Here is a 27,003-nt window from a genome sequence, read left to right on the forward strand (position 1 = left end):
TTCTACATAAAATATTTTCTCAACCCAAATGAGCCGTTTTTGCATATATAGGTCCTTATTTTATATTCTATCTTGTCAATCTATCTATCTATTTATCTATCTATCTTGAGTTTCGAGTTTCTACAAAACTACAGATTTAATATTTTGATATCACATCCACCTAATTTTAACCAGTACAGCATTCAACATACCACGACTCACTAAAACCTATATTTAGATGGGTTATTTTTATAATTACTTTTAAATTAAGAAATTAACTCTTATATAATATTAAAGTTTGAATTATAATCTACAATTTTATCCCAGACTTACTGACATAAATTCATAAAATAGTAGTTAAATAAAATTTTGAATGCAAGTCTACAAATACATTGAGATGGCCTTTGATCCATGACCAGTTGTGAAAGAGTTAAAAGTCAACAATGGTTTCATTCACAGTAACATGCAGTACAGAGTTACTTCAATTGATGTGCCCCAAAAAATAACAATACACTGCATGCACCAAAAAATTGACCATTATAATCCTGCATACTCTTTAAACCATATCCAACTGATAAATTACTGTCTATAAGGGATTTTCCCTCCTATTCAGACAGTAACATACAGGTATTAGCTTGGTCTACATCAGTTCATCATTTACATGGTTAACTTTTATGGATTAACTTACTCAGAGAGGCATCAGCTCAGAATTTTTAACTTTTGACTGTGTAACTTTTCTTGACAGAAAAAGCTCAATTTTCTTAGCTTGGGATAATTATGAAATATATCAATCAGTAGAACAGCACTAAACACTACTTTTATCTAACATGTATATATTTATTTTGTTAGGATTTCAATTGTGTAGAGAGAAGTTAGACAAATCTTTTTACTACTGATTCATCAGGTGGAAAACAATGTTTTATAATAAAATACTAAAAACAAGTAATACCAAAAAACGTGTAATATATACGATTCAGGGTGTTCTTAAATTCCATCATAAGCATTAATATCTAAAAAAAAATTGATTCATAATATTTGATCTACAGCACACAATGTAAGCAATGAATTAGTTTTTGATTCCAAGTGGTAAGGTAGGACATTAGTTAGCTCAAACTTTCCTATTTGTTTTTAGACCCAAATACAGCTTAGTTACAGTTTGATAAACTATAGTGAAATTTTGTGATATCAATTCAGTAACTTAAAGAGTTTGCGTTATTTCGAAATGTATATATAAAACCTAAAACACTACTTCATTTCTCATCTTCCATGTGTGAAATTATGGCCTAACAACCTATTGGAAGCAACAGATAAGCATGAAGTTTGTAACTAAAGAAAAAATTATCTACTTTACTTCTTTATTTACAGTTATATGTTTTAATAAAATAAGTTTATGAACTTACTTGTGAATAGTAATAACTTATATACATATAACATGTAATGTATATAATGTAACTAAAATGTGACTACTTTATAAAATACTAGTCCACTAAAACAGCCAGAACACTGTCACTTTGTAAAGGTCAGTTTTATATTATTGGATACAGTAATGAGTGCACATACATTATTGCACCTTCTGTACTTTTAGCCAGACGTAGCTGAAAGGTTAATGTAATAAAAATGATATATATTAATAACATACAATTTTATAAGGTTTAAGCTATTTAGTTTTATTTTTTTCTTCTGTTATAATTTGTAGCCATACTAGAGAAAGTATAAATCATATTTATTTCCTAATTTTTATGGGCCAAAAGTGTACAGAGATACAACAGTGACAATACCAGAGAAACATGAAAGCGAGATATGGAGAAAAGTCTGATAATTATTTTGACGTTATAAAGATTTAACATGTGAAATTTAAAACTTTTCTAATGCATAAATGTATTTTCAATCTTAAAATGAAAATTTCTTTGCGTGTTGACTAAACATTTGAAATGAAAAACATAATACTTAATCTTAAAACTTAATAAAATGTATAATATTTTGTATGTGAAAGTTTTGTAATGTATACTATTAATCTGCAAAATTCCATGAAGATATACTTACTGTATTAAGTTATGGCATGAAAACTATAACAAACACAAGATGATTACAAGAAACTATGACAAACACAAATTGGTTACTATGTAGTATCACTAAGCCTTGTCTAGATTTACAGGAGGGGTCTGCAGAAATAATTTTTGTAGGCTTCAAGCATTAACTTTTAAAAGATAAAAAACAAAAACATCAAATTACAGTATTAGTATCCTCAAAATCCCTGTAATTTAGTATAGTCTCTAAGTAATGTATATGTGGTTGAAAAAAATCTCATTTCTATTCAGGGAAATGACTTATTGATCACACATTTATAGTTTTGGCAAAACTCTCTTTTGCCTTCAAGTCACTTATAAACAATTATTTAGAGAATTATGTAGAGGGGAAAATTCTCTTTCTACTGGTTATAAAATTGAGCTACTCAGAAGTAGGTGGTACTAGTTAAGAACTTTCAAATGATTGAAGGGCAGAGCCACTCTAGTAGATTTGATAAATTTATTGATATCTCAGCAAACCATAGAGGTGAGAGGAGGTTCTTATTTTATATTTAGCTTGTCTATATCTCAAATTTGAGTTTCTAATGCGTTAGATGTTATATGGTGGACATTATAAAATAGAAACTGAGCAATAAGACAATTGGACATGTTACGTGACACAAAAACTGATACTTAACTTTTTTAACATTTCCTTTTATATTAAAAATTAAATCATATAATTTTGAAATTTAAAGTATAAACTACATTTTGATGCCAATCTTATTGATGTAAGTAGTAAAAATGTTATTTAATTAAAATTTTAAAAATAATGCTCTATACATCACAACATGTACGCCTTAACCTCTAGGGATGAAAAAGTTAATTAATTAATGTGTTCTCTTGACAACACTAAGCATAATTTTGGATTCAAAAATGAAGAAAAAAGTTAATTTCTACATATGCTGTGACACATGAAAGAATGTAAATATTTGGTTATAAACAGTTACCTTTTTGTACACAGCCCTGAAAAACAAGAAAAATTACCTTGTAATGTAACTAAAACCAACTTAATTGGAGCCTCTACAGTTTTTCTCAATTTTATCTTCCATGAAACAAACAAATCTGAGACCCCAATCTTATCAACCCCTCCTTCACTCCAATAATTTTGTAAATTTCAATAAATGCACCTCTTATTTTTTCAAAAGAAAGTATGTTAAAAGATGTTACCCTATCCCTGTAACATAAACATCCCACCTACAGAATCATACTTGTTGCCCTCCTCTGAACTCTACTCAATTAGTCATTTAGTAAGCACCACACCTATTCACCCCTAATACTTAATTAACCTGATACACATATTTGTGAATATTAAGTAACATATGAAAATATTAACTAACAACAGTGCTATTTTTAATTAATTACCCACTTACAAGCTTAGTCAAAATTGATTACCTCTGTAGCTATCAAACGATAAACACTAATGTTTGCTATAGTTTTGAATTTACTGTGCATCCTCAAAACTTTGGCAAGCTTTTGGCAAACATTACAAGCCTACTGTACACAAAAAATTATCTTCTTTTAAGGTATCTTTCATAAAATTTACCCATGAATTTCTAAAACTTTCACTGAGCTAGTTTGAGAGGAAAGTAATTTTCATTGTAAGAAAACAGTAACAGTTTTCATATATCATTTGTATACTTAACTTCTAATACCTCCTAAAAAAATACTGGAATTTTTTGCATTCAGTTCCTTTTGGTTTTATTGCTATACTTTGTACCCTCTGGAGTACTTCTTCGGTGAAATGCTTGTCAATATCAGGTTCCAACATAAGTTGTATTTTGTAGAGCTACACATAAACACCATGTTGCTGTTAACATATCATAGATGGCCAGTCAGACTGTCCATTTTTTTCATCTTTTAAAACAGTCTGTCAATATTTCTGATTAACAGAAGCACTGCTAATTAACAATTTGTATAATTAGTCATAACTGTCATTTACTTTCCTATACATTTACTCTAAACAAGATTTACCAAAACAAATCTTATTCCTCTGTTGTCATTAAGAATATTACTAGATAAACGAAAGGGTGCAGACTTGGTGTATTAAATTTTTCAGGTTTTTGATAAGGTGAGGTAGAAAAGAAACTTGCATCAAAATGAGTTGGACAAAAAAAAAGTAACTGGACTGTTGTGAGGTCAACTGAGAGAAAGAAAAAGTTTGTTGTCAATGGAGTTAGACAAACAAGGCCCTAGTTACTTGTACAGTGTTTATGGGGCCATTGCTTTGGCTTTTGTTTTTTATTTATTTATTATTTACACTGATGAAAATGTTAAAGCACAGTTAGTAAATCAGTACAGTTTGCTGATGAAATTAAGTTCTTGGGTATTTCTAGCTATACTGAGGACATTATGGTACAGAATAACTTGAATCAATCAGTAAACTGAAGATATATTTTTGTAAACAATCTTGAGTCATATTAAATAAAAGAATGCATTTGGGCTGTCAGAATTTCAATACAGAAAAAAAATCCACTTCACAGCTTGACTAAAGAAAATAATTTTTGTGATGAATAAGTAATTCAAGACATCAAAACAATAAAGCCTATAGATATTTATGGTGTATTTATAGATAAGTTCATTACAAAAGTTGTTACCCCTTTCTCTATACATTTGTCCAGTTAAGCCTTACATGGAATACTCTGTACAGTATTGCATTCATCTGTGAAATGACACTATCACACTGGAAAGGTTTCTGAAGAGGGCTAGTACTAGCACTATTATTACTCCAAGGATGGAAGGAAAATCTTATAAAATTGACGAAAAGAAAGTCATAAGATAATCCTACTAAAGCTTAAAAATTTTTTAAACAGAACAATAGGATATCTCTTTTGCTATTAGTGGATAACACAAGTTTAAAATGTGTAAAAGACAGGCTAGGTACAAGACAGTTTTATTTCTCTAACAGTATCAGAGTAGCTGAGTACAACTTACTGCTGGCTCTATTAGAGGCCAGCACTTTAAGGACTTTGAAGAGTGGAACTGATTTCCTAAGTAACTGGTGGTAATCCGTTTTTAATCTTTTAAAGGGTGTGTGTGCAAGAATGGCCTTTAACAGCACATGGAACCTTGTTCTTTAAACTACATGCTAATCAATTTTGTATAGAGGGAAAAAATTACTTCTTTTGACTTGTAACCAATGTCTATAAATTAACTCTTAAACTGTATTAGCTTTAATGTCAGCAACACTTTTTTTTTTTTTATATAAAAGTTAGAAAAACACATCACTTCCCTCATGAGAAAATGAAGGACATGTTCTTACCAACTCACATGTACATTACTTCTACAATTACGAAAACACATTGAAGAACGTAACTTGGCATTACTGACCACTCCTTCACTGGTTTCAAGTTAGAAGTTTAACATAGAACTATAACTAAACAACAAAACTAGCACAAGCAACTGACATCATTTTACTTTATTTCATAGATATAATATACTGTTGTGACATTAAACACATCAACATTAAGCAGCCACCTTAAGAGGGTGCTACAGAGGATGGAAATATTTGTATGCTAAGCTCTTGACATTTGAAATATTTAAATGTCATTAATTTCAGGTTCATAATTACAGGATTGGAAAGCATATCCGTTGAAGTAAACTTTTAAATTGGGATTTTGTGTTTCAGACTGAATAGAATCTTTGGTATCAATGAATCATTCTTTTTTTAAATATATTATTAAAGGTAGGATGTTTGAATAACGTTTAGTTTGAATTTTATGCTAAACCACGAGGTGTATCTGTACTAACCATTCCTAACTAGGCAATGAAAGACTAGAAGGAAAGTGGCTGGTCACGACCACTCATTGCCAATTCTTGGGTTACTCTTATATCAAAAAATAGTGGGATTGACCATCACATTTTAAAGCTCCATAGCTGAAAGGGCATGTTTGGTGCAACAGGAATTTAAACCTGTGCCCTTCAGAATGTGAGTAAAGTGCCATAATCATCTGGCCATACTGGGCCATCAGGATTAGAGGGGTACAAATGTAAATTCTGGCATGAGACATTTTTGACAGGGTGGCTGGCTTTTGGATTTGGTTGCCTTCAGATGCAGTGCAAACAGTAAATTTAGGGAATACTTGATAAATATTCAAAAGGCTTTGGTATGGAAATTCTTTTTGAAATTTTAGTTTTGTTTCTAAATCAAAAGACCTAGCAAGAGCATTAATTAGTACTAGTACGAATAACCTTTGTTCAAATGTTTTCTTTAAACATTGTGTTATTCGATTATCTTTGAAACTAGCATCCACGTATGCTGTAATAATAATTAATATTATAAAACTTTAAAAGAACCCAATTTTGTTTTTCGGTATTACCGCAAATATTCAGTTCAAACCGAACAAAATTAGGCCTAACTAATCATACTGCAAACGTTGAATATATATCACAACCAACAGTGTCCTGTCTACGTGGAGGAATAAATATGAGATTGATATAGATACTTGTATATGTATCAATATTCGTTAATGCTCATAACAGTCAGGCCCAAATACATGACAATCAACTAACAGTATTACCAATATTGCTACTAGTATTTTAGTACTACACAGTACAGTAGTTGCTACTGCTAAATGAGACCGAACAGTCATCCATGTCTAAATGAGAAAAAATCTTACTCTCAGTTGATCTCCTCAATGTGTTTTGAAATCTTTACCGTCTTCGATAACGAAAACCACGTACACCTGTTGACGGAGGTAAAACTATTATAACGTATAGTTAACGTATTTAACAAATTTTCTGAATGATAAAATTTAGGTCACCAACATTACCATTATATATTACTACTATTTATCTTATAAATGTAGGAATTCTGGGATACGGGCAGCCGGAAAATTATGCGCCATCTAGGATAAAAATTAATAATAAAAATACATAAAACAAAGATGTTTAAACAATGCGATGGTAAATCCATAGATTTACCGCTGTACCAGCGGGTGACAAATTCATAATGGAAAACGTTATCTTACATTTCGTCAAAATGTTCAAGATAAAACAGTAGATAAAAGTGTTAAAAACAAAAGCTATAACAGAATTAATGGAATAAAATTAACTATAGAAATAAAAGCTGACAATATTACTTTTGTTTTGTTTTTTGTCATCTTACCTAGAAATCAAATACGAAATAAAAGAAGGTAGTTTCGGCTTATTTCATTCTTTATTTTCGTATGCAAAATAAAATTACATATAAATATTTTTAGTTAGAAAAGATAAAACTAAAAAATAAATTGCCATGACGCTTTCTTGTTAGGCCAATGTTACGTTACAATTCCAGAATACATTTTATTTACATTGATCGTTTAAGTAGGCTGTAAGAAAAAGCAATGATACACAACAAGTATTCTGGATTTTGAAAGACAGAGATAAAACTTATTGAATATAATGTTTCACAAGTAGTAAAACTACAGGACTCTTGCACAAACTAGACCTCTTGTGACTTAGCAGAAAGTCTGAGATCTTACCATGTTTACCAGTTTTGTGACTATAGTTCCAGCCCAATTTAGTCTAATAACTGTATCATAATTTTCTTCCAACAAAGTTGTTGACGCCGTGTTGAGTCTAAATTGTCAGTTCGATCCCCATCTAACGATTTAAAACGGTAACCTATTTCTACGTCTGCTTTCAAATCCAGTACGACAGGCACAATTTTTGCTTTTCCATTAACATCAGTTACTTCTAGTTTACTTACACTGCCAATGATCATTCCAAAATATAGCTAGAAAATCGATTGTCCACAATTGCAAAAACTATTGGGCTTTATCCCTTCAAACAATTAACTGTGAGAGGCAATGCTACTCGTCTTGTGGATAGAATATAACCTGTTTCATGTCAGGGTTCAATAACTGTGTTACATGATACAGTTATACTGATATTGTCCATAGTAACTTACCCATAGAACATCACTTGTGTACCAGGAGATCTGTGACCTCCTCTCCCACACACTAATCCACTGCACTGTTTTCTGAGAATATTTGACCAACATTGAATAACTCTAGCACATAACATCAGTTCACCTTTTAGATAGGTAAAACTGATCAATAAGCTCTATAGTACATTCATTCTAATGCCAGAACCGAAACCGACGACAACTATCTTCGTACTGTATGTGATCCTTCCTAGAAATTGCTCTATCATGATCCCCATTCACGTCAAATTTACATCCGTTTGTCACAACAAAGTTCTTGTCATTGGACCTAAGTAGTGGTTTTGTTTTTAGCTCCTGATTGTGTGATCTAGTAGTGTTTTGCCACTTATGTTTCACCGAATAACTTTACCTATGTACTTTGTATTCCAACTGGCACGTTCCAAGTTTTAGTGAGTCGTGAAACAGTTGGTCTGACCACCACATGTTTAAATGTAAGCTGTCTGTTACATTCTTTGATTTAATAGCTGGGTACGACTTGGGTACTCCTAAATTTCTAGAGTTACAACTACAGCATTCAATGCCTACTATTGGCTCCTCTGAATATGTTGCACCACTGATCTAAACTCACATCCTTGTCTACCTTGTTGCTCAGCAAAGTAAGATTAGTTTGCTCGAAAGTGACCCAACAGTTCACAGATAGACAGATGTGCCAGCGACACACGTTGCAGTACTTACACCACGGAAGGACCAGAATAACCCTGCCTGTTCATTGAATACCAGTATGACTGCGTCACACTCCAGGATATGTGGGTGGTTAGAATACCCTTAGCTGAGTTCCAATCTGTTGCAATGTAGGTATCTTGGTAGGATTGTGAGTGTAAGGTAAGGTAACTGCAGCCACTGATACAGGAGTGTTTATTTCCTGTGACTGACTCGAAGTTACCATTTTGTATCAGATTAAAAGATCATCTGCCTCAGTAAAAGAAAGTTTAGTTTTTGAACAACAGAAGAAACTACATACAATTGTTTTATATAGTAAAAACAACAAATTGAACATTATAAAAATCATATGGAAAATCAATAAAAAGAACGAGAACCACGTTTAAAAAGTGAACTAGAATTAAAACACTGTTTGCTCTAGTTTCTTTCAAAGAATTTCTTATATAATTGACAAAGCTATACACTTTTCTTTTTTTTTGTGTATTACCCTTTATTATTTTTTATTTTTTAATATAGTCTGTTTTTCTGACACTGGATTACAAAACATTCTACTGCGCATATAATGAAAACGACATATTTTTTATTCAATGAAAAAATATTTGCCCCTCTGGTTTAGATAAAGGATAAAGTGAATAGCATGAAAGAAAAGTAATGCATGTAGCAACTGTGTGTAATTATAATGTTTTACCCACCACGAGTATTGAAATCCAATTGCTAGCGTTGTAAACATACAGCTGTGTCATTGTGGAGCTGTATTTAGCAATTATGCTTGACTCTGTAAAAATTGCCAGCATTGTAAACGTATTTTATATACAACCACCCTCATGATTCGAGGCCCGGCATGGCCAGGTGGTTAAGGCACTCAACTCGTAATCCGAGGGTCGTGGATTCGAATTCCCATCACACCAAATATGCTCGCCCTTTTAGCCGTGTGGGCGTTATAATGTTCGGTCAATCCCACTATTCGTTGGTAAAAGAGTAGCCCAAGAGTTGGAGATGGGTGGTGATGACTAGCTGTCTTCCCTCTAGTCTTACACTACTGAATTAAGGACTGCTAGCGCAGATAGCCCTCGTGTAGCTTTGCGCGAAATTCCAAAAAAACCAAACCACTATTATTAATATGTTGGTAATACTTTTTTATATTTAAAGTATATCAGGCCTGAAGACGGGAGGCTCAGAAATTCTCGTTTCTCTTCGCTCCGCTCGCGCATAATTAAGTATTATTCTCTTAGTGAATTGATAAATATTCTGCTAGCAGCCGAAACTTTGAGTCCTGATCGATGTAGTATTCGACCATATATGTCTACGTTGTGGTTTTGATAAATATGTACAGTGTTGTGTAACTCACTTCAGAGGTTGGAAGTACGAAACTGGTTTACGATATGAGCGAGTAACGTTAATCATATTAACAGTTTCAAAGAATGAAACAATTTGTTGTATGAAACATCTATCAAGCATTATTTTAACATTCTTTACGATCTTCAAAGCCATTTAGTAATGCATCCAAATATATAATTTCTGTAACTCTTATGATATTTTTTACATAACACAAAGTACAGGTCAAAATGTTACACCAATGGTAACGTATGTCATGTTCAGTGAATGATTTGGACATGTGAATATTAATATATAACAGGTATTGTACGTTTTCCTATTCCAAGAAATCTGTAAACAAAATTACATGTTAAGATGCCTTTAATTTTTTAGTCAATTGACTCGTACACTGGATAGGAAGTCATCTTGTGTATGAACTACAAACAAGGCAATCCCTGATTACACTCCAGTGATGGAAATATTCTTTCCTTTGGCAACTAAACTCAGTTGCCACGAATAAAATCAAACACAAACAACATAAGTAGCGTGTGTTATTTGTCATGGATTTGGTGATTTATGTCTACTGCTGTAATGTAAAAGCAGACATGACGACAACAACATAGTAATAATTCGAATGTTACGGAGAGAAACTTGACATTTCTTTTATCAAAAATTGCAGTTTATTATACCTTTTCTCCATACTCGTAAAGTTTATGTTTAAGTGGGTTACTTAGTTTTAATCAAAGTAAGTTTTATAATAACAGCATTACGATATCAGTATTTGTTTCAATTTGTCCATGAGACTGAGAGCTGGTGAAAACAGGTATGATTATAATAACTATTGAAATATGTCTTATGTTGAGGGTAAGTTTTTCATAAGAACGGCTCAATGTATTTCTGCAGGACACGAAAGTGGTACAATTAAAAGTTTATAAAATTAAGATAAATTTTAGAATTTTCTTACGAGTCTTGATATTATTAAAGACTTTACAATAGTCTAATTTAATAACTTTTGTAATCGTGACAGTGAAAAATAAAAGACGATGTAAGTACGCGGAATGGCACATTTCGAGTGTTGGGATAATAGGATCCAACAGGAAACATTTTGCTGTGAAACGAAAGGAGACCACCCCGAGAAAACCCGCTTTTGTGACCAGGGCGCCGAAAGAATGCCCCGACCATGCCCGGTGGAAGCTGAAAGGAAAAGATTAGTTAGTATACATTAGGTATAACAGAGCATCTAGAAATAGGTTTGGCTGGTGATATTCAATGGTAAAGCTGAAAACTTTTGGTGGTTGTCTTCTCCGAAAACTGGTTCTTATACTCTGGAATGAAAATGTTGTGTACAGGAGAACTTTAAGTTTTCGTCGAACACAAAATCGGCCCTGTAATCATATGGCGAATAAGATGACAAATTAAGGGATCTACGAAAGTCGTCGACAAGCTGTTCTTCTGTTTGGTTTCACTGGTCTTCGTTTGGAAGGAGTCAGTGGATGTTGACGAGTTTTTTAATGATACTTGGGTCTGTGTGGATTGACTCTTTTCAGGTGAAGTTTGGGTGAATTTGTATTTTGGCTGTTTGCTTCTCCGCTTATGTGATCTGCGTAAAGATGTATTTGGAATTTGCTTCTGGTTGTGGGTGTTTCTTGACCGACGGCGACGGGTGTTTCTGGGGTTATCTTCGACGGTTTGCTGGTTTGTGTTGGATACTTTGGAGGTTTGGGTAGAAAAGCAATAAAAGATTGAGGTCGTCATCTGGTTTTTCCGGTGAAAAGAATAAAATATATAGAAAAAATCCACAAGTCAGAATATATTCAGCTGTAGATTTGGAAGCTGTTATATTCTTTACGTAGATGGTCGGTGTTTATAGCTTTTATGCGATGAACTGCGTGAATAACGTAGCCGGGCGTAGTTTGTATTGCTTTGTGAGAAATTGACTAGTCAACACCCCTAAGAAAGAGAAAGAAAAGTTAGGAATTATTTCTTAAATTATTACAGACAGCTGGAGGAATAATGTTCCATGGAGTACAGAAACAAGTTAAAGGTTGAATAAAACTAAACTTTAGTCCATATGTAGGAGCCTTGTCTTCGTCAGATCAATGGCGGCGTTTGGCTCATATTTTTTAAGAAAGCATTAATCCTGTTCAGAGAGAAATCTTTTGGGTTGTCTGTTTGTTTGTTTTTAATCTCGCGCAAAGCTACATAAGGACTATCTGCGCTAGCCGTTCTTAATTTAGTAGTGTAAGTATACAGAAAAAACAACTAGTTATCACCATCCACCACCAACTTCTTTTACCAATTAGTAGTGGGACGAACCTTCACATAATAACGCTCCCACGGATGAAAGGGCGAGCATGTTTTTAACAGGGAATTGAACTCGCGACTCTTACTTTACGAGTCGAGCACCTTATCCACCGAACCAAGTCGTTTGGATTGGTCTGGTTTTTGATTTTCGTGTAAAGCTAAACGAGGACTATATGCCATCTCTGAAAAGACGAGCATGTTTAGTGTGACGGGAATTCGAGACCGCGGCCCTTGGATTACGAGTCGAGTGCTTTAACTACTTGGCTATGCCAGGTCAGTCTTCTGAAATTCTGTCAATTATAACGGATGAAATATTCCATAAAGACGCGAGAAGGCAAACCACGTGATCGTGGAGCATAGACAAATTCGTCTCTCTGGCTCTGTATTCAAGCTAGGATTGATAATGGTGTTGAGTGGCGTCATGAAGGTCATCTGTCTTCCAGGAAATGTTTGATATATTTTTCCTTGTAGTGTTGTGAATATTTTCCATTTCCGGTACAATGAGAGTATTATGAAAGATATTTAAGGGATATTTTGCTTTAGAAATGGTTAAAACAAAGAAATAAATAAAACTATATGTTTTAAGTAAACTAAAAGTTTAAGTTTAAGTAAAATAAAAGCTACACCTGAAGATCCTCTAGCCTCTACCTAAATACGCCACTGATTAATAGAAGATTTATGGTTGTTGAAACGTTCTCTAAGGTAAGTGTTGTTGTTTTTTCCACAAATGATTTCTAAAGTTTCGTTGGTTGTGCTTGTTAGGAAATGAGTCAGCAGTTCTTATGAACTTGCAGGACTGATAACGGGCTTTATTGCATGAAAAACAACCATTTTTGGGTGGGACGTATTCACTTTTGTGTGAAAAAGGATATATTTTAGAAATCTGCTTTTTTCGGAAGTAAACAATGAAAACTTCAAGAAATATCTGTTTGAGGCCAGTGGCGTATTTAGGAAGGAGCTAGAGGGGGCTCAGTCCCAGTTGCCATGGTCTTAATGGGGGCCCATTATTCTGTGTAAAATTACATGGGATGTAGGACCCACAAAAATGATTACGCCTGAGCCCACACAACCTTAAATCCGCCACTGTTAAATTAAAGCGATCGTTAAGTTGTAGGAGATTAATTTTTTTTTTCTTCCAGAATTCGCGAAATATTTCTTAGTTTAAAGTGATAGGTAATATATAGGTAAAGTAAGAGGTATTCTATTTGAAAGTTTAGTATTACTCTGATTTAAAATATTTTTTTCCACTGAGTGTTGTTAACTTTTCAATTTGTCTGTCGGTTTCGATATCTTTATATCATCTTTCTAACATGGTTTGTTTCAGATCCTTGATGTGTTTTCTGTACTCTATTTAATCTAAGCATATTTTCTTTATTCTAAGACCTTAACTGTAGGTAATGTTTCGATTAGTGTGAAAGGGGTGACAGTTTTTACAGTGAAGGTATCGTGGTCTGTAAGTTTTTGTACATGTCATTGTGTAAAATTTGGTCATTTATGAAGACATTGACGGCAAGAAAGTTAATTTGGTAGGTGAGTAATCAAATATAAAATTGCTCGTTTTGTGAAAAGATTTGAATACGAGATAAATTCTTTGGCTGTCCAAATGAAAAATATGTCAGCTACATGTATGTATAGTTTCCATGAATGAGGTTTTACAGGGCTTAAATATAAAAGCTGGCTTTCATTGTGACTCACAAAAATGTTGACATAATTGGGAGTCATTTTAGTACTCATTGCAGTACCGTTAATCTGGAGGTAATGTTCGTTATTAAATTCGAAGTTGTTCAGAATTAAAACCAGGCTGGCAAGATCGATTATTGTTTGAGATTCTGGTGGGTCAGAAAGGTCTAATGTTGACATTAGAATTTCTAGTCCTTTATCATATGGAAAATTGATGTAGAAGGAAGAAACAAGAATCGTGCAAAGAAGACTACTGGATGGTAACTTTCCATCAGTATTAACATATTCTATGTAGTATTCTTTATGAAAGAAGGGAGAATACAGGGAATATATCTAATGTATTGGTCAACAAAAGTGGACAGCTTTTCAGTAGCCATGTTTATATCAATGAATTTCAAGGGGACTGGTTTGGGTATTAAAATTTTTATCAAAATACAGTAGAGAACAACGTTTCGACCTTCTTAGGTCATCTTCAGATTAACAAAGAGAGTTTGTAACTGACCCTTGCCGTCTTAGAGACGAAAATTTAAACGGTATTGTAGGGGGCGTTGCATTATATGTAAGGTTATTAATTAGTATAGGTGTAAAGATGTTCCTTTATATTGGTTTATTGTTTGTTTGTTTGTTTTTTGAATTTCGCACAAAGCTACTCGAGAGCTATCTGTGCTAGCCGTCCCTAATTTAGCAGTGTAAGACTAGAGGGAAGGCAACTAGTCATCACCACCCACCGCCAACTCTTGGGCTACTCTTTTACCAACGAATAGTGGGATTGACCGTCACATTATAACGCCCTCACGGCTGAAAGGGCGAGCATGTTTGGCGCGACGGGGATGCGAACTCGCGACCCTCAGATTACGAGTCGCACGCCTTAACACGCTTGGCCATGCCGGGCTGTTATATTAGTTTTAATTGTTATATAAGTATGGCTTCATTGATTTTGCTTTTGTTTATATTTGTTTTCCTACTTAGTACCTGGGTGTTTTCTCTGGTTATGCTGTGTTTATTTGATTTGCAGTGTTCAAAAACGTATGAAGGTGTTTTTTGTTTCTTTGAATCTAGTATTCATTTTTCTCCTTGTTTATCTAATATATAAGTCGTGGGAATTGTTGCATTGTATATTATAAATAATGTTGGTGTTGTGTTTGTCAATGTAGTTCTCTCTCTCTCGGTGTTTGGGTATGATATGTTCGTACCCTGGAGAGTCAGGTTCTCTTTGACCTCTTCCTCCTCCCCGTACTTATGTGGTCTTGCAGTATTTGATAGTGATTGTTACTTCATTTTTGGGTCAGAGTGAACTGAATATTACTCCGATCCTTTTCAGGGTAATGTCCATGTATTGTGGTACATATATGGTTATTATTTTGCCCTATCAGCTGGATGTCAAGTTTGTTGGTGGCACTTTTTAATTTTTTTTATTCATTATATGTATGTATATATATATATATACATTTTTATTATATATTTATTTATATATATATTATGTGTAAAACATATATTGACCGGGAAGAGATGTTTAGGACTGACGTCATCATGTATGAGGTACCTATCTAGCTCGCATAGTAATTCGTTTTTCATCCAATTATTATCAAAATACGTTACTGCACTATGTACGAGTCTATCTGGTGTGGTTGAATATTTGTGTATAAATTGAGATGATGTAGTTCTTGGAACTCTGTATGCTGTTGTGAGGAGTGTATTCTGGATTGTTTGTAGTTTGGTTTTAATTATTTTGTCACTTACAGTTATCCATACTGGAGCTGCGTAGTCTATTACTGGTCTAATATATGTTTTGTAAATTTTTAATATGTTATCTGTAAATGCTCCACTGTTTTTACCAGTTAGACTCCTAGCATAGTTGGTTCTTCGCCAGACTTTATTTTTAATTTCGTTGACATGGTTAATCAAAGTTAATTTTGAGTCACAGGTTAGACCTAAAAGTTTTGCCGATGTGGCAGTTTGAAGTAGTGTACCATTCATATATATTTCCGGCTGTAGTTTTTTGTGTTTTGTCAATTTCGTAAAGACTACGAGTTGTGTTTTTGCTGTGTTTATTTTTATTATATATTTTTTGACAGTATTCACTTATTCTATTTAGTTGCGGTTATATGTTAGTGGCTGCTATTGTTGGTGTTGCGGCACTTTTCCAGACTGCCACATTATTTGCGAACTGTGAAGAGAATCCATGATTAGGATCCTTCAATGGCATATTGTTTACATACATGATGAAGAGCATAGGGCTAACCACCTCATCCTGAGGGACACCAGCTTCTGAAGTAAAGTACTCAGAAAAGGTACCCTCTACATTCACTCTACACTTTTTATTTTCCAAAAAGTTAGACAGCCAGCGAATAATTCCACGCGGTAGTCCCATTTCATTCATTCGGAACCTGAGACCATCGTGCCATACAGTAAATGATCTGTCGTTTGTCGAAATTTCCTAAATCCATTTTGTTTTGTTTGTTTGTTTTGGAATTTCGCACAAAGCTACTCGAGAGCTATCTGTGCTAGCCGTCCCTAATTTAGCAGTGTAAGACTAGAGGGAAGGCAGCTAGTCATCACCACCAACTCTTGGGCTACTCTTTTACCAACGAATAGTGGGATTGACCGTCACATTATACACCTCCACGGCTGGGAGGGCGAGCATGTTTAGCGCGACGCGGGCGCGAACCCGCGACCCTAGGATTACGAGTCGCACGCCTTACGCGCTTGGCCATGCCAGGCCTTCCATTTTGTTCTTTTGGTAATTTTGATGTTATCTCCAAGAATGTGGAGAGTCTATTACTGATTATTCTTTCGAGAATTTTACCTATACAGCTGGTCAGGCTGATTGGTTGGTAACTATTAGGTTTATTTGCTGGCTTTTCTTTCTTATGGAATATTAATATATTAGTGAGCTCCCAAGAAACTGGGATGTATCCTGAGGATAGAGATAGATTAAAAAGTGTTTTTAAGTGGTCAAACAATTTCGAAGTTCCCTTTTTTAGAATGGCTTGTATTTCATATTCACCTAGAGATTTGTTGTTTTGAGTTTTTTATTGCTTCAAGACGTTCTTGTAGGGATATTTCTTTCGTTCGTAGTTTTCATAGTTTGTGATGTGTCTTGTGTTTGTCTCCGATATGCTCATTGGGAAACTTGGTTCAAATTGTTTCTTATTGTTTAGTATATGGTTGGTGACTTTATTGTAGAAATATATATTCATATCTGGATCAGAGTGAGTTTTAAATGTATTTTGTAGTTGAGTTCTTACATTGTTTGTTTGTTTTTTAAATTTCGCGCAAAACTACTCGAGGGCTATATGCGCTAGCCATCCCTAATTTAGCAGTATAAGACAAGAGGGAAGGCACCTAGTCATCACCACCTAAGTTTTTACATAGTGTTGACTTTAGTTTTGTACCTGTTTTTTTTAAAAATAAATTTAGTGTTTACTGGAATGTTGGGTTTTGTCATAAGATTTTTCTTCCACATCTTGGTTATTTTTTCGCTGATTTCAGGAACATACGGTATGCAGCAGTGTAAAGTTTCGTACTTTGTTGTTTCTTGGGATTTGTTATTGTTTGTTTGTTATTGATATAGGTGTGTGTGTGCATAATTTTTTCAACGGTTTTTTTCAAGGAAATTTGTTGATGTTGATGAAGTATTGTTTTATTTTGTTGATTTCGTCGTTAATTTTATCAGGTGAACATAGTTTTGTGGCTGTGTTTATTTGGTTTCTTAATATGTTTTTGTTTCATGTGCTGAGTCACAGGGAATGTGTAGTCTAGTGTGGGTGATTTTTCTGTAGATTTCTGTTTTGAATTGTGTATCTATTCTTGTGATCCTGAGGAGAAATGCTATTTGGTTAGTTTTTTCACGTTCACAGGTGAACTTAATGTTGGGGTGTACGGAGTTAACGTGGTTGAAAAAACTAAATGTGTGTTCTGTAGATGTGAATTCAGCAATTGTATCATCAACATAGGCCCGGCATGGCCAAGCGCGTAAGGCGTGCGACTCGTAATCCGAGGGTCGCGGGTTCGCACCCGCGTCGCGCTAAACATGCTCGCCCTCCCAGCCGTGGGGGCATTATAATGTGACGGTCAATCCCACTATTCTTTGGTAAAAGAGTAGCCCAAGAGTTGGCGGTGGGTGGTGATGACTAGCTGCCTTCCTTCTAGTCTTACACTACTAAATTAGGGACGGCTCGGTGCAGTGGGCTAACAACCTACTCACTTAAATACCTGTTGAAGAATCCGCAAGCGATTGCGGCCCTATGTTCCTTGATGGAATCTAATGGTGAATGAATGAATCATCAACATATCTGTACCAGTATAGTGGTGGGTGTTAAGCTGAATTGATCGCTTGAGATTCAGTTTGTGTCATGAAAATGTTGGCTGGAAATGGTGACACGGGATTGCCCATTTATTTGTAGGTAGTGAATTTTATAAAGGTTGCTGATTGGTTGGTGTCTTGGATATAAAGTTCTGAAACTATCTTGCAGGCTTCGGTAGTTGGGACTTCTGTGAAGAGGGAGATTACATCAGATCTGGTCATCAAGGCTTTCTGGTTTAGTTGGTCAAGAATAGATTTAAAAAAAGTTAAAAGTCTTTGAAAATGGAGCCGGCTGATATTACATATTTATAAAATTGCCCACGCTGTGTATTTACCAAGGTTGTAGTTGAATGATTCTTAGTTTTGTTTGGAATTTCGCGCAAAGCTACTCGAGGGCTATCTGCGCTAGCCGTCCCTAATTTAGTAGTGTAAGACTAAAGGGAAGGCAGCTAGTCATCATTACCCACTGCCAACTCTTGGGCTACTCTTTTACCAACGAGTAGTGGGATTGATCGTCACATTATAACGCCCCCACGGCTGAAAAGACGAGCATGTTTGGTGCGGCGGGGATGCAAACCCGCGACCTACTCACTTAAATACTTGTTGAAGAATCCGCAAGCAATTGCGGCCCTATGTTCCTAGATGGAATCTAATGGTGATAACTAACTAACTAACTATTGATTGGAATATTATGTCATTTTTCTACAGCTTTGATATAGCTCTCTAAATGTGGTTCTTTGTTTGGGGGTGGTGTTCATAAATCCATCATGGTGTACCTAGTGGTTTGCATATTATTGGTAAAGGATTATACTACCAAGAAGATAATGACCCCAAACACTCATCTACCCTGTGCAGAAGTTACTTAGCTAAGAAAGAAGCTGTTGGAGTGATTCAAATAATGCAATGGAGCTCCAATCTCAACCTAATTGAACAAATCTTGGACTTGATAGATAAAAAATTTGACAGATTAAATGTTACTTCCAAAGACACTTTATGGTAGTGTATAAGAGAAATCTGGAATAAAATTCCTAAGGACAGTTTGATTAAATATGTTGCAATAATACCTGACATATTGTCTACAGTTGTTAAAGCAAAATGGAGACATAAATTATTAACTGTTTGCTGGACTCAAGCACTTCCACCGAGTTTATGTTATACTAAATATGAAGATTAACAAAATTCCGATGTTTCACCATGATTTACCTTCAACTGTTCTTTGACAGTAGCCTGAAAGAAGATATTTGAGAGTTGTCATTACAGCTGATCCCATTACTACCATATCTATTTGGTCATATAGCTGATGGTTAAAGACAAAATAATTATCTGTTACAGTTTGTGCATTTTTCATTTTTGTTACGGAAATTTTTTTTTAAGATTAAATATACTGTTTTGTTCAATGAAATAATAGAGAATAAAGATTCAAAGTCAAAACTAGAAATCAAATATCGATCAGAAAAAGTAATTTTAGAAATTGACAAGAAAAGACAAAGTGACTTCTTGAGTAGTCAACATTATTATACTAGATAAGGACAAAGTGATTGTTGAGGTCGTCAACATTTATTATAATATCTGAGAAGGACAAAAACACTTCTGAGGTTGTCTACATTATTATACTAAGTAGGAAGGACAAAGTGACTACTATGGTTGCCAACATTATTATACCATCTGGGAAGGACAAAGTGACTGCTAAGGTTGTCAACAATATTATACTCATTAACAAATATATTTGTTTTTATTATACTCAGGTATACTACATTATTATACAAGGTAAAAAGAGACACAGTAAAGTTAAGATGTGTTATGTTATTATACAATAAATAAAAAAAAGCCTTAGTGATGGCTCAGGTATTGTACCAGATCAGAAATGGAGAACTTCCTTCGTCAAGTAGTTTTTATTATAAATATTATTATAATAGCTAGTTACATAATAATAGAGCAGATAATAAAAACAAGATGAATATACCATAATCAGAGGTACAACACCGTCAGGTGTCTATACACGTAATCACTGCAGCTACTCTAATTAGAATTCTGTATTGAAATATGTACAGATGTTAACCTTACATTACTTGGTTGCTTATGGTTCATCAGTCTACCTTCATAACTGACCTTGAAAATCTAGAAAACACAAAATGTTATGTTACATTTAGTTCTGTGCCTTCAGTCATGCAATAAGTCTGACTACACAGAATAGCAATACATAAATATAACAAGGACAATCAGTTGTAGTAAATCATCCTATGATACATTAGTCCAAGTGTTGTAACTACAACTAAAGTTATTAGTTTTGTTTATAAATATATGACAGTCCTTATAGAACAACCAAATCCTACATATGATGATGAGATAAGGAAATATACCATTACCATTACCAGTACACATGAATGTTTATTTTCATCAAAGAGATAAAACACCTTTTTTACAATGCAAGGGAAAATGTTTTTGATTATTAATTCAAATATAAAATTTACCTGTAAAGTACTTCTGCCCATCAGCTGGTGAATTCTTATTGTTATGAATACAAAATTATTTGTCCATAGGTTTGTGTAGTAGTATCTCAGACTTTTACAGACCATACAAACAGTAACATTTAATAGTGACACAGGTTACAAGTACAGTAATAACAGATACATATTAATAATGTGTGTGGTAGTACCCGAGACCTTTACAGACCATACAAACAGTAACATTTAACAGTGACACAGGTTACAAGAACAGTAATAACAGATACATATTGATAACGTGTATGGTAGTATCTGAGGCATTTACAGACCATACAAACAGTAACAGTGACTAGAAACAGTAACATTTAACAGTGACACAGGTTACAAGTACAATAATAACAAATACGTATTGATAATGTGTATGGTAGTACCCGAGACCTTTACAGACCATACAAACAGTAACATTTAACAGTGACACAGGTTACAAGTACAGTGAGTGAAATCTAAGTTATGTTACAAAACACTTCTGTGTACAATTTTGTGGAAACCAAGTGTTCACATTCAAAATAAGACCCAAAACTTGAGTGTTTTTGAATAGTTGACTATTCTTCTTTAGAAGAATAAAGGGTTATGTATATTGAGTGTGATGAAATATACAGGCTCAGCTGTTAATGTCACATAACTGGATGTTCAATATGAGTTGACTTTGAGAACTAGTCAGTCATAACCTAGATTTGTTTGTGTCAGATTTAATTTTTTTCAAAGGTGCATGTAAAGTTTATAATACAGTAGTACCTCAGTTCTTGAATGACTCCCTTCTCGAACAATTCGGTTTTCGAACATACTGTTTGAGAAAAAAATGTCTTGGTTGTCAAAGATAAACTCAGTTCCCGAACCAAGCTGTCATGGCCGAACCCCCGAAATAACCCGAATGACCATTTTTGGCCCACGCCAAGCTTGCCCAAAACATTTTACCAGCACCTGTCCACACGCTTGCTAAAATCTACTGTGAATGTTCTAATTTTTCTTTTTTGTTGAAAAAAGATCTCATAGCAAAGTAGGAGAGTGGTGTTCACGTGCTTGACCTTGCTACACAGTTTAGTATGGCAAAGTCTACAGTCTGCACCATACTGAAAAATAAAGAGGTCATCAAAGGAGCTGATGTTGCAAAAGGAGTGATAGTGCTGACAAAAAAAAGATCACAAACAATGGAAGAGGTAGAAAAACTGTTGTTGATTTGGGTAAATGAAAAACAGTTAGCTGGTGATAGTATTTCTGAGACTATCATTTGTGAGAAAGTAAAGCAGTTGCATGCTGACCTCCTGAAAAACAACCCTGGAATGAGTGCTGATACAAATGATGCCTTTAAGGCTAGTAGGGGGGTGGTTTGAAAAATTTAGGAAGAGAAGTGGCATACATAGTGTGGTGAGACATGGGGAGGGTGCCAGTTTTAACAAAGATGCTGCTGATAAATTTGTTAGGGAATTTAAGGACTATGTAGAAGCTGAGGGTTTTATTCCCCAACAAGTGTTCAACTGTGATGAGACAGGCCTCTTTTGAAAGAAAATGCCAAAGAGGACCTACATCACCAAGGAGGAGAAGTCACTGTGAAGACACAGGGCAATGAAGGACAGGCAGATAGACTTTGAAGGCTTTGAGGCTGAGCCTGTTGTGAAGCATATTGTTTCACAAGGCAAGTGTATGGGCTTGAATGTGAGTGGTGATGATATGGAGGAGTTGGTGGAAGATCACAACATTGAGCTCACCACGGAAGAACTCCAAGACCTTCAGAAGGAGCAGCAACAGAAGGCAACTGAGAAAGTGTCTTCAGATGAGGAGGAGGGAAGGGAGGATGTTCCTAGTTTACTAATCAAGGAAATGTGTGGAAAATGAGGAGAGTTACAAAATTTTGTGGAAAAATTTCACCCTGACAATGCTGTAGCAAACTGCAGCATAAATCTTTTCAATGACAATGCCATGTCTTACTTCAGAAACATTTTAAAATGCAGGCAGAAACAAACCTCATTAGGCAAGTTTTTAGTGAGAAATAGCTCCAGTGAGTCTCAAGCAGATTGTAGCAGTGCAAAGAGACAAAAAAGAGAAAGAACCTCAGAAGGAGAGTTACCTGACGTTTTTATGGAAGGTGACTCCCCTTCCAAACAATAATAACCCTCCTACTCTCCACGTTCCTCACCACCTTTCACTTACGCTATCAGCTCTCCTCAGCACAAGTAAAGCGTAGTTAAATTTTCATTTATTGATTTTTTATTGTGTTTATAGTTTTTGTGGTTGACTTTATGCATGTATTATTATACAGGTATAAATAAGCAATATTTTTACTTAAAATATGTAAAATAATGCATAATTTTTGGAGATCTGTAAGGGATTAATTTAATTTACAGTATTTCTTGTGGGAAAAATTGATTCAGTTTTCGAACAGCCTTCTGGAACTAATCTGTTCGAGAACCGAGGTACCACTGTAGTTATAAGAATTGTTAACTAATTTTTATAAAGATAAAATCAAAATAAACAATAAAATTAAAATTAAATAATGGCAAAAGGCAGTGGGAAATAGAGAAAATAATAATGCAGCTCAATGTACAGGAAATCAAACCAATATATATATTCTTAAAGGAGAATAATACTAATAATGTATAGTAGGTTTAATTACGGATTTAGTTTTGGATTTTTTTTTCTTCAGAGAATTACAAAGATCATCAACCCTGGGATCAAGATGGATACCATTTGGTGTTACAGTATTTAACAGTGCTATACAATAAGCTTCAAGACAGTACCAGACATGTTGCAGTGTTTAGCAACTGGAAGTTCTTTGTTTGTTTTTATTGTTGATTTATGGTTATTAAAATGTTCCTGTGTAGTTGTTTTGGTTTGACCTACATACTGAAAATTGCATTTTTGACACCAGATTAAGTAAATAACATTTTTTGTAGAGCAGTTTATGAAATTAGTGATTTTGAACTGCTTTTGGTTGACTTTATCAGAAAATTTATCCATTTCCTGCATGAAATTACAGGTTTGATATAACTTGCACCTGGTGTCAGCTTAGTTTACTTTAGCATGAACTAAGTGTAAATGCAAAGTTTTATTCCTTATGAAAGAAACAACAAAAACCTTTTGTGAAAATATATTTTAATTGATCATTAAAAAAAATAGTGTTTCTTTAGTATCTTGGGTAGATTTTTTAGTTTTGGGTGATAGGTGATAACTAGTGGAACACAAAAAGAACTGGTTTTAGGTTATTGTTTTGGGCAGATGTACATGGTATTTTGTTAGCTTTCTCAACTTTTTGGGTGACAATGTTTTGTTTATAATCTCTTTCAGTCATAGTCTGTTTCAAAGAATTAATATGGTGGTCATAGTTCTTACAATCAGAGCACATCTTTAATACAAGTGCCCAAATGAATGTGATATTACATTTGGTGTGTCAAGGGTGACAGCTTTGATTATGTAACTACTGTGGTTTATCTGTTGGTTTTTAGTACAAATAAGTATGTAGAACATAATCTTTTAATGTTAGGGTTAAATCCAAGAAACTTATTTGGTTATTGAAGTAATATAGAGTAAATTTAATAGAAATGTTGTAGGTGTTAGCATGTCTATAAAAGGACAGTAATGAATCTTTGTCTCCTACTAAAATGAAAAAAAAATGTCATTGATGTAATGTCTCCAAAACATTGGTTTGTCTGTGCAGTTTTCCAAATGTTTCGTCTCTAAGCATCCTATAAGTTGGCATAGTTTGGTGCCATCTTTATGCCCATAGCTGTGCCTTTTGTTTGAATATAGAATTCATTGTTAAATTCAAAACCATTAAGTGTAAGTACTAGTTCAGCTAAGTCTGTAATAATTTGAGTGTTGGATTTGTTTAGTTTTTAGAGAAGATTCTATGGCTTTTTGGCCTTTCTTACGGGGAATGTTTGTGTATAAAGAAGAAACATCCATAGCACAGAGAATAGCATTTGGAGGAAGTTTTCCATTGCTGTAAATGTCAGAGATCATGTTTAGAAAATGTGTTGTGTCTTCATGATGTCTTTGATATGGTGATTAACATAAGCAGATAAGTTTTCAGAAGGTGTACTGCAATTAGAAATAATAGGACAACCAGGATTGCTGGGTTAGTGTATTTTTGATAACATGTAAAAGCGACCTTCAACTGGGTGTTTAGATAAAAGAAACTGTGATGTTTCACAGCTGATGTGTTGACTTATCTGTAAACTACATATCATATCTTTGATAACTTTAAAAAATTGTAATGTGGAGTCAAACTCTACCATTTTATACTGATTTGTGTCATTAAGTTGTTGGTAAGCTTTGTTGAGATAGTCGGTTTTATCTTGAAGGGGCAGTGCTACTCTCTAGATGTGTTCTTGTTAGATGGGGGTGATCAAAAGGATTTTTCTTTAAATTGTGAGTCAAAATTATTTGTTTTAGTTGTTTGATTGCAAAAAATTTCTCAAAGTGTTAATCTGCATGCAAATTCTTGGAGGTCAGAAAATACTTTAAAAATATCTACGTTTTTAAGGGTAGGAGAAAAATTATGACCTTTAATAAAATGTTTGTGTTAAGCTTCAATTAGAGGGCAGATTGACGACACTGGAAGTGTTCTTGAATTTGTGTCAATGAGATGGAGAAGTAAATATGTTAGTGGAATCAAAAGTAGGCTCTATTTTAGGAGAGAACTCGATGTACCTGTTTACATTGTTGGAGCTATTAACCAGAGGCTAACAGATGGCACCAGTATGAATTTGTTTAAGAGTTAATATTTTATTGTAAACAAAAATTGTGGCTTTGATGTCCTTATGTGAAAGATCATGATGTATGTTTTATTGTTGCTTTGGTTATTTTTAAAAGTCTTGATTGTTTTGTTAATAAATGCATCAAGTTTTTGTTGTTCAGTAAAACATACTGCATACACTTTCAATGTTACTATTATTTTCTTAGCTGCCTCTTCATACATCACTCCTAGGTGTAAGCATTCATATGTACAGTTTAACACGTGATCACAAAATAACCATTCGTAAAGGAAGAAAATTCAATCATATATTTTGGAATCATATCTAAATATAACTCCTTCCAGCATACCGAAGCAACATGAAGGAGGTGAAAGTTTTTTATGTTGTGTGAATCTCTTATAACCTTGTAAGTACCAATTACAGACATACGTCATTCCTGGTCTGAGTCTTCATCACTTGAGTATCCCTGAGGGTGAGGCTCAGGGCAGGATGTGCTTGAGAGATTAAGAGTTCTATACAAGCCAAGCCATTCTTCTACCATCTGAGATACTAGAAGGGGGTACTTAGGTATCTTCTGCTGAGCAACAAGAACACCACTTTCTGTTACACAGCAATCGAGCCACTGGCGTATCATCTCCTCTTCTTTACCCACCTGCAATAGAAATATGCAACTATAAAGTGAAAGTTTACAACACTAACACTCCCAACCTAATTAAAAGTACTAATTGTTTCAAACATAAAAATAATACTATTCTTTAGCTATTAAACTAGTATGAAACGTATAGCCAACATTTGCAGGTGCTAATACAAGAAGTCTGGAATATCATGCGCACAATTTAAGAGGTATTTCAAAGTCAATATCATAGTGTTAATGTTAAAAAATGGAACAAAACCAGCTTTGAGTAAGAAAACAAAATGGAAGTAACAGTACTGATTATGTTAATTCTAAAATCCCAGTATGGTATTAATGACTGAAATTTTAACACTGGCATTCTAGGATTAAGAAGGAATAACATACTTCATTTTGAGTGAGAAAGTGCAGTGGGAGTAACTGATGGTCTGATGTCATGAGAGGCAGAAACACAACCTGAAGCTCGTCACTGGATCTCAAGTTTGCACCAGCTCCAAGGACATCCCCCGAGTCCGGCTCTAGGGGTACGAGAGCTGAGAAGTGTCCTCGAGTGTAGCCTAAGGCAATAGGAGATTTCCAACAAAAGCTATGGTCCCACAGCAAGGGTAGGTATATCCCTTGAAAAGTAAATAAATACTAGAAATAATTAGAGTTCATAATATATCTTTTCAAAAATTTTACTGTTAATATCCTCACGTTAATAACTTTGTTGGACAGGTGGAATGGAAAGTAACATCTGGAATATTAGTGGTGTAAACCGACAAAACACTGTTATACAGATAATTAAGTAATGAAGAGTTTAATAATACTTCATGTAAATCACACACAAAAATTTCTTCTGAATCTATGAGTCCTAAAATATAATACTTTTTGTCAATCAAATTGTAAACGTGTTTATAGTAACTTTAACCTGTTGTCAATAGCAAAAAAAAAAAATTATGCTTA

At 34.2% G+C, this 27,003-nt stretch overlaps 2 protein-coding genes across 9 annotated transcripts in view; both read right to left on the reverse strand.

The window, feature by feature from the left end:
- The window catches only part of LOC143255469 (phosphatidylinositol-3,5-bisphosphate 3-phosphatase MTMR3), a 57,327-nt gene extending 50,487 nt beyond the window's left edge, over positions 1–6,840 (reverse strand). For 4 of the 5 annotated variants that reach the window (XM_076511180.1, XM_076511178.1, XM_076511182.1 and 1 more), the window contains exon 1: positions 6,662–6,840. The gene's annotated coding sequence lies outside the window, so the exon portion shown is untranslated. The remainder of the gene's footprint in view (positions 1–6,661) is intronic. The other variant, XM_076511179.1, reaches the window with a different exon arrangement.
- A 13,269-nt stretch (positions 6,841–20,109) lies between these two features.
- The window catches only part of LOC143255471 (ubiquitin thioesterase zranb1-A-like), a 57,582-nt gene continuing 50,688 nt past the window's right edge, over positions 20,110–27,003 (reverse strand). For 3 of the 4 annotated variants that reach the window (XM_076511188.1, XM_076511186.1, XM_076511187.1), the window contains exons 10-12: positions 26,446–26,675; positions 25,857–26,079; positions 20,110–20,350 (exon numbers count right to left, since the gene is read on the reverse strand). In XM_076511188.1, the coding sequence (XP_076367303.1) occupies positions 25,858–26,079; positions 26,446–26,675 (452 nt within the window). In that variant the 3' untranslated portion in view covers positions 20,110–20,350; position 25,857. Of the gene's footprint in view, positions 20,351–25,856; positions 26,080–26,445; positions 26,695–27,003 lie in introns of all 4 variants that reach the window. The other variant, XR_013030672.1, reaches the window with a different exon arrangement.

This window comes from Tachypleus tridentatus, chromosome 7, assembly GCF_004210375.1.
Source record: "Tachypleus tridentatus isolate NWPU-2018 chromosome 7, ASM421037v1, whole genome shotgun sequence".
Lineage (NCBI taxonomy): Eukaryota > Metazoa > Arthropoda > Merostomata > Xiphosura > Limulidae > Tachypleus > Tachypleus tridentatus.